Genomic DNA, 9241 nt, shown 5'->3' with positions numbered 1-9241 from the left:
AGTGACTGGGTCAATCTGTACATTCACTGCGCCCATGTATTTGAGAGTGGACTTTGGAGGGGGGGGGGGGGCTCTGTTTCTGTCCTTTTGTTTGAGCCGGCTTTAGGGTGGCCAACGAGCTGATCCAATGCTCATCTTGGGGTCATTGCCTTGGCCAGCTCCTCACGCCACAAGGAAAATGTTGCAACGCGACAGAGTTTTCCAAATCTACCACCACAACTGCCTAAAGTTGTCGCCTCTGCCGACCTAGGACCACTGGCCTAGCTTCCACGATGTATCATGGAACTCCATTGAGGCCAAACCATGTCGCCCAGTGGCCACCCGCGGCCCCACCCCCACCATCCTTTGCAGACCATGGATCTGGCCTAGAAGCCAAAGATCCAAGCCGATGACACATGGTGGCCACCGTGCTGCCGGCCCCATCACCTCGATGCGTAGCATTAACCCCTCGTTGCGCAGCAACTTCTGCCATCGTGAAGCCCTGCCATTGTGAAGCCACATCTAGCGCATAGTGACGTCATGCCATCTCCGCCTTCCCACTGGAGGGAAGACCCTGACAACAGCACACAGGCATTTCCCGGTGATGCCCTCGGTCGGCAACGAGGGGAGAGGTGAAGGAGGGTGAGGCCCTCGCGAACAAAGACTGGGTTTCCTTTTGTTGGAGGGGGCTCTCTGTTTGTTTCCTTTTGTTTCAACCGGCTTTAGGGTGGCCAACGATCTGGTCCAATGCTCATCTTGGGGTCGTCGCCTTGGCCTCCTCACACACCAACATTCACCTTGCAGGGACCAGACGCAGCTCCTCATGCCACAAGGAAAATTTTGCATCGCGACAGAGTTTTCCCAATCTACCACCACTACTGCCTAAAGTTATCGCCTCTGTCGATGTAGGACCACTGGCCTAGCTTCCACGTTGTATCATGGAACTCCCCTGAGGCCAAACCACATAGTCCAGTGGCCACCCGTGGCCCCGCCGCCATCAACCTTTGCAGACCATGGATCTGGCCAAGAAGCCAAAGATCCAAGCCGAGGACACATGGTGGCCACCGTGCTGCCGGCCCCATCACCTCGGTGCGCAGCACTAGCCCCTCGTTGTGCAGCAACTTCTGCCGCTGTGAAGCCTCATCTAGCGCATACTGCCGTCATGCCATCTTCGCCTTCTCGCTAGAGGGAAGACCCCGAAAGCAGCACACAAGCATTTCCCGATGATGCCTCGGTCGGCAACGAAGGGAGAGGTGAAGGAGGGTTAGGCCCTCGCGAACACAGACTGGGTGCCTTGGTACATGCCTCAGAGCCGCATGGGAGCAGAGCCTGTTTCAACAAACTAGCATTATAAAATCAACAACAGTAACAATTACTAACCAACAAAAGGGAAGCACGTACTCCGTAATCCAAACAGACCATGTATGTAAAATAATTCACACACACAACTTAAAAAAAAATCCCGTGCATAATGTGCAATTTTAGGTGAGACGTGATCTATAATTAGCAAACCAAGGAATAATAACACGAACGGGAAGTAATACACTTCAAAGAGGTACCACCGGTAACCCAAAAAAACCTTGTAACAATAAATATCAACTTAAACACAGATCATTAGGCCTGACTGATTGATGGTCATAGGCAATTTATGTCAGATCAATTGTACTGGAAATCGAGAGGTCCGTCTCATGATCACGGGACGAACGCGTGGCAGTGCTATCCATTGTCGGATTTCGTGGACGATCAATATGTGAAGTCTTGTTTGTTAGCATGGCAACAATGGCAGGCATGGCTGGTCGGTCTCCTGGTGTTTGTTGGACGCATAGAAGTCCAACATCGATGCACCGTTTCAGCTCGGACAAGATCTCATGCTCAGAATCAGGATGAGGCAACACCATTGCTATGTCGAGAAGCTCCATTACCTTGTTCTGCTCCGACAATCCCCATACCTGCAAACCGAGAATTGCCAATTCTAGAATCATGCATAATGTTCCTGCTTCACTTCATGAAAAAAAAAACATTAAGTGTCTCAAGTGTCAACTAGTGTAAGATGCCAATGGATTGACGCACTCTCGCATGAAAATGTCGGTATTCAGGTTCAGTGTATTATGGTGTGGCCCCCTTTTCCTAATCTAATTTTGCATGTTAAATCACAAAATATTTTTTACTTCTCTCGCTATACCCTTGCAACAGATTACTAATTAACTACAACAAAATTGTGTTTGGTTAGGTTTACTGGTGGTTGCTTTGGTATAAGCTAAACATCAAACCAAACATTTTGTGTTCTTGTCGTTTTTGCGGGGGTATGTTCTTGTCTTTTTTGTTTGGCCTGTAAGCCAAAAAGCACACATTTATATGTTTATTGGCTTTGGTGGTTTATAATATAGCGTAAAATATGTAGTCCAAGGCTACAGTTAGCTCAATCCTGGAACTAGTTTGCTAAAAGACCTACAATATTCATAGAACAGACAGTACACTCCGTCTTGTCCACAGCAAACAACTCATAGTTTTGGAGATTAAAAATTCCTGCCTTCTTAGTAAATAGTTGTTTAAACTTCTTTCTGAAGAGGGTTTATGGTAACAATTGCTAAAAAATAAGTACTTTTCACAAAAAACACTGGCTGAAGTTGAAAGTAAGCCGATTGACTCACCATTCTGGAAGGGACTAATGAAAATCAAAGGGGAATTTTTTAGTAAAGGTAAATTTGTGATATGCTCTGGAGAAGGAGTACGTTTTTGGGAAGATAAATGGCTAGGTGATCAGACGCTTGCAACTCAGTACCCCCAACTATATAATATAGTCCACCGTAAGCATGATACTGTGGCGAATGTTATGAGATCAACTCTTTTAAATATTGGTTTTCGGAGAAGACTAATTGGGGATAAATGGGATCAATGGGCACACCTATGTCAACGTTTAATGATGATAAATTTAAATGACGATCTTGATAAGTTTATTTGGGGTCTAACATCCTCAGGGAAATTCACTGTTAAATCGACTTATGCTGATATGTTAAATGGACACACAAGATATCTTCGTAAGTATCTTTGGAAAATAAAAATCCCACTGAAAATAAAAATCTTTATGTGGTTCCTTAGTAAGAAAGTCCTATTAACCCGTGATAATCTAGTAAAGAGGAATTGGAATGAAAATACGAAGTGTTCTTTCTCTGACACCGAGGAATCAGTTGAACATTTGTTTATTTCCTGTCCTTTTGCTAAGCTTATTTGACGGGTTATCTTCGCTGCATATAATATTTCACCTCCATCCAATGTGACAAATATGTTTGGAAATTGGCTCAATGGAATTGACAAAGACGATAAAGCTAGAATTCACATTGGTGTTTCGGCTTTATGTTGGTCAATTTGGAATTGCAGAAATAACATTATTTTTAACAAAAAGGACTCTACTAATTTTTTGCAGGTTATCCACACTATGGTCCACTGGATCCAACTTTGGTTTTTCTTGCTCCCGAGGATCAGCGGGAGTGCATGGTTTCTGGATGCAATCGCCTTCGAATGGTTGTCCAGGGTATTTTCTACCAGGCTACTTGGCAGCATGCTAAGAGATCACAGGATGCTTAGATTACTTAGTAGTCTTTTATTTTTTCGAAGGTTGATTTTTGTATCGATCCTCGTTGATCCTTGAGTTGTAAACTTTGAATATTTCGTTGTTTAATAAAAGGCTGTGTACATCAACCGATGCAGAGACCGGGGTACACCCCATTTCGGAAAAAAAAAAACTAAACAACTCATAGCCATAGGCTGCTTTTCCAGAGCTCAACCAAACACATAGCACAACAAGTGAACAAACCCAACAGGAAGGACTTACATGTGAAAGGAGCCTCTGAGTGCTGCCATTCCTTTGTCCGCTGAGAGTCTCTAAGATGATAACTCCAAAGCTATAGACATCACATTTCAATGTCATCTCTCCTCGCTGCGCATACTCCGGGGCTGCATATCCCCTTCATGATACTCAAGTATATAAGTTTTTTTTCATATTAATATATCCCTTTATCGAAGAAATTATAAAAGATATAAATCGAGTTATCGAGTCAACACACTTTCTGTTGGTGAAAATGCAGTTACTTACGGGGAAACTACAATTGTCTGATCTGGCCCCGTTTGATCAATTGCGAACAATTTTGCAGTACCAAAGTCTGCAATCTTGGCCTTCCATTCGTCGTCTAAGAGAATGTTGCCTGGTTTTAGATCCCTGTGGATTACGCTCTTGTCAGATCCTCCATGAAGGTAGGCGACACCATGCGCGATTCCATGGATTATTTCCAGTCTTCTTGTCCAGTTCAGTGAAGCACGAATTTCAGTTGTTCCTGTAAGCACCAGATATGTGTGTTCAACAATATTTGATTAGTTACAAGTTCATGCTTGTTCATAGTCTTAAGGTCCCATTCAGAACGGTTGAATTTCTCATGAGGCAGTTCAGTAGATTAGAAGTTTAGAAATTTTGAGTACAAGGAACTTGGTGGTACCAAATATGTAGATGTTGAGGCTCTTGTTCTGCATGTATTCGTACACGAGTATCCGCTCCTTGCCCTGGCTGCAGTAAGCAAGGAGACGAAGTAGACTCCCATGCCGGAGCCCGGCCATTACTTCCACTTCTCTAGCGAAATCTTTTTTGCCTTTCCTGGTGAGAGCTGATTGTTTAAGCCTCTTGACCGCAATCATTCTTCCATCAGCCAGCTGGGCCTAATGATTTTTCAGTTTGAGATGTTAGTTCCGAAATGAATTTGGTGTTTGCCAATTTCTGGCTCTCTATATGTCAATGTCATGACTAATGAAAAATTATGAGTGAGAACGTGTCTCGACACGGATTCCTGTGGCCAAGTTATAGAAAGTCACTTGTTTATACTATGGTGTATATCTAGAAAAACATCACAAGTTTTTATAAGAAAGGGTTTGATATTAAAAGTCGGATAGACATATCCACCTGAGCAATAAAATACATTCATATTGTCGTGAATTCTTCAGATGTACAAAAAACCCCTCCCTTGCGAGTATGTATATGTTATGGTGCTGCTAGAGGGATGGCGTGAGAGGGCCGGCCGGGGACCTTGCCCACGGCCGGTGGCAAGAGGGAAGGGATTTCCTTCTTAATTCTTGCGCCCTCTCGTGCCATCGCTCTAGCAGCGCCCATGCGCGTGGGCATCCTCATCATATCCCTAGTAATTGAAAAGGACTAACCTTATAAACAACACCGAATCCACCTTGACCGATAATGTTAGTTTCGGAGAAATTTCCAGTGACATGCTTTAAAGTAGCAAGATTAACCGAATGAACAGCTATGGATGGATTTTGAGGAATAGCACCTGAAACAAGACCAAGATTATTTAACAAAATGTTGAATGATATGATTTAATGATTGTTTTGTCAAGTTTTTTTTTGAACGGTGTGATTAATTGATTATTAACAGCCTTATCAAATGTTGAGTTTCAGCGCTTAGATTTGACCGCTCCAGGACTTTGCACTTGCATTTACCACATGTTTCCCTTTTTTTCTCAGCCATGCAAAGTACTACCAACAAAAACAGGTAGTAAAAAATACAAAAAGGAGCCGTAGTGGAACTTATCCTATATAACTAAGAAGTTCATCCCCACTAACCTATTTCTCTTGACATGCAACTATGACACCTCAGCAGACCCACCACATAACTATATCATATCCACATCATCCATGCATGCAGACGAAGTGTGGATGGCTGCCCTATTCCTGTCACGCCTTTTCAGCTTTGCGGTTCTCTCCACGATGTTCTAAATTTTGGTTTTGCCGATAATTAGCACCCACCTGTTCATTACTCTAACTCTTCGCCTATCCCACCAACTAATTCAGAGTTTGGACTGCTGTTTCAGTGGGTGAAGTCTTATCATCTTCCCGTGATAGTGGTGGAAAGGAAGCGTTGCCGGACGGCCGGCCGGCAACCTTTTTATTACCTGTGCCCACCCCATTTGTGCCCGTCGTGCTCAGTTTTACTCTCGCTCTACTTTCCTAGACGATGCCATCAGTCTCCACTTCGGCTTCTCCAAGTCATGGTGTCATGAGCTTCCGAATCATGTATTCTTTCTCAAAGCCTTGGCAGCCGGTTCCACCTATCAATTTGTTGCTTAATCCGCAATTTGAAGGTGTTACTGTCCTTTCCAGATCTGCATTTGAAGATCTCAAATCCCTTCTTTTAGGTGTCGTTCATTGCTTGCAAATGGAGTAGACTTTAATTGTTTGGTACTTCTTGCTTATTGAATTTCTTTGTGAACAAATATGTCTCGATGTGCAGCTTCCCGAGAGAGCAAAAGCAGACAAACCATGCGAAGATTCTTGCATGCTTCGGTTCATTCACGCAGTTGCACGATCATACTTTTTCTTGTGCCATCTAGCTTCATGACTCAATATGGCATCGCGGTTGCCATGAGGAGACTATCCTAGGCGCTTCATTCTTCCCCCCTATATTGTTACTTTGAAGTTTAAGCTTATACTCTGTGTGTTGGTCTTGGCAAGATGGTTCATGTTTTTTTGCCGCTGCCAATGGAATCTACCTTCGATAAATTCACTCTGTATTTTTTGAACAAGGAGAAGAAGCACATATTGTTCTCTTGCAATCGAAATTATGTCCGATTGAAGGCTTCATCTATTTGGCTTGCAATGGAATTCCAGTGTGTATGCAGTATCCTTTGCAATGGAAATTCGGTGTGCACTTTTTGAACAAGGAGAAGTAGCACATAAATTCAGTGTGTATGTTTTCCGTTGGTCTATGATTTCCCATATTACCGTTCTCAGTTTCTTGACTAAAAGCAATGATATTGTAGCCTAACCAAATTGAATGCTTCATATATCTTAGGCATGCATTTCACAAGTAATCTGACTTCCTATATGTATATAAAGTATAATACGACAGATACCCATAAGATTGCTAAAAAATTATGTACTTAAAATATTCTTTTCAATTTCCTCTTTACAAAAATTTGTGGTTTCAGTTGTTTTATATATCAATTTTATATTTTTACATGTTGACTAAAATTTTCCGCAGCATCGCGCGGGGTATCATCTAGTTTACCTAGTATTCTGCGCCTCATTCTCCACCAGATCAGGAAGACGACCAGAAGAACAGTAACAGCAGAAGCTACAGGTGCCACAACAAGTGCAATCGGGAAGCTTTTCCCACCACCTGATTCCGGATCATCTGCTATGGAAGACAATAAACAGTATTTATTCAGCATTAACTGATTTTCAGTTCAGTATCAGGCATGTTTTCCATCTTCAGAAAGGTTTTGCCTCCATTCATCATACTTATGGTAAGAGTTTAGATCTTACTATAAGGGGAGCAAACAGAGAGCTCCAAACAAACTAAGTTCGAAAGAGGACCATACTCCCGACATCACACCAGCACTCTTACTTTTATGTGGCTGCCAGATTATATAAGTATCAAACATGATAGTTTTTCGGGGAAGAATGTGTTTGATGTGTGTATCAGTGTATATTCAATTTGTTTCAAAAACAAACAGATGCATTACAAGAGTAGTGCGTGTGGATGGATAATCTGTGCATACCAAATTCGGATATTGACAGCCTCACGTAGAGATCCTGCCCTTTGTCGCTGAAACGAACATCAACAATGGTATCCGCCCACATGATGCAGCCCGAACTGTCGCTACCTTCTTCTTGTATATAGGCGGCGGCGCAAGCCAAGCACGAGCAGTTGGCTTTGCACCTCGCCTTGCACTGCTCCAGGGTGACACCGGTGGCCACGGTGGCATTATGCGTGTCGGGAAGCTTCACCCCCGGCACCACCATGAAGCCGTCCGTCGGGCAGTCCAGGTCCGCGTCTCGTCCACACCCGTCAGCGAACTTCAAAGACGACGATGACTTGCGGCTGAACCCTGGGATGCAGCCGCAGCGCGACGACGCCACGCTGGGGTTGCAGAGGCCGAACGGCCCGCACCTGCCGTAGTTGTCGCACTCGCCATTCGGTCCCGTGAAGAGGGGGATCCACGCCCGGCTGCTCGCCTCCCACACCAGCCGTTGCGCCACGCCGGTGTGGTTCACCACGACGCGAGTCAGCGGCGCGCCGGGCAAGGCGGTGTACCCGTAGGTTGTGTCCGTCCCGCTGCCGGTCACGTACAGCCGGTACCATTGCGAGTACCCCGTTGCCTCCGGGACGCCGTTGAAGTAGACTCCGTTCCAGGGCCCCGTACGGTACGTCTTCGCGTTGCCCTGCCATAGCACCAGCTCCGGCATCCCGGCCCCCTCCAGGGTCCGGCTATAGTCCCCCGGAGACGGGTCGTCCGCCGATCGCCACGATGTCAGTGTCCACACGGTTCTGGACCAAGAGTACTTGCCCAACTTCATGCCCGGCAGCAAGGTGTCGGACGGAGAGTCGAACGATTGCCACAGGTAGGCGTCGCTGCTGCCGTTGCGCACGACAAGGTTGCCCGACTCCAGAAGCTGAGCTGCCACGGCGGAAGCACCGCCGGACATTTCAGAAGACCAAACCGGCCGGCGGGAGCCGTCGAGCAGGACGAGGCTGCCGGCGTCGTTGAACACCAGCATGCCGGACCTGTCGACGAGGGGGTTGACGCGGTTGGCTACCCAGTAAACGGTGTCGTTTGACACCGAGAACCATATGCCAAGGTACCTCTTGGTGGACACGCCGGGAGAGAAGAAGCCCAGGGTGAAGGAGCCGCCGCCATCCGAGATGAGCGTCGCACCGTCGGTGAGGTTCTGTCCTTTCTCGAGCGTGTCAGCACCCAAGGTTTGGGTGCAAAGGAGGAAGGTGCATGTCAACAGGAGGAGGAGCTGGTCGTCGTTTGGCCTCATCACGGATGTTTCTTCTTTGCAGCTCAAAAACTGAACACTGTTTCATAGCTTGAACCGGGAACATCCGGATAACGTCGTGGGTACTTGAAAGTTGAAAACAACTATTTTTGGCTCAACTAAATTCGAACAGCTTGCATTATATTCATTTGAATTTTCAATGTGACGGAAGGAGGACAGAGCGATCATACACATAAGAAATACTATAAGCTCGAGCAAGTGGCTCTAGTCTTTTAGCAATACTTATCAAAGACTGGATCAAAGCGAGGCGCATCGGATATGCCAATATGACTCAAGCAAATTGGAGAACCCTACAGCACCGTGCAGGTCGTCGCTATACCAGTGGTGTTGCCATCTACAGGCCGGGGACGTTGCAATCGTCAACGCGGTTCTTGACATAAAAAAAAATAAACTCCTGCTAAATCATACTATAATACCGGGC

The 9241-nt window shown here is 45.5% G+C and overlaps 1 protein-coding gene across 1 annotated transcript; it reads right to left on the bottom strand.

Moving 5' to 3' along the window:
* Positions 1–1625: 1625 nt before the first annotated feature.
* On the bottom strand, positions 1626–8802 carry LOC124669892 (G-type lectin S-receptor-like serine/threonine-protein kinase At4g27290). The gene is made up of 7 exons (XM_047206427.1): positions 7536–8802; positions 7043–7153; positions 5182–5306; positions 4470–4686; positions 4073–4310; positions 3812–3944; positions 1626–1928 (listed from the first exon to the last, which is right to left on the bottom strand). The coding sequence occupies exons 1-7, from the start codon at positions 8800–8802 to the stop codon at positions 1626–1628; spliced, it is 2394 nt and encodes a 797-aa protein (XP_047062383.1).
* Between the last annotated feature and the right edge of the window lie 439 nt (positions 8803–9241).

Source organism: Lolium rigidum, chromosome 7, assembly GCF_022539505.1.
Source record: "Lolium rigidum isolate FL_2022 chromosome 7, APGP_CSIRO_Lrig_0.1, whole genome shotgun sequence".
Lineage (NCBI taxonomy): Eukaryota > Viridiplantae > Streptophyta > Magnoliopsida > Poales > Poaceae > Lolium > Lolium rigidum.
This window is presented reverse-complemented; position numbering and strand designations above follow the sequence as displayed.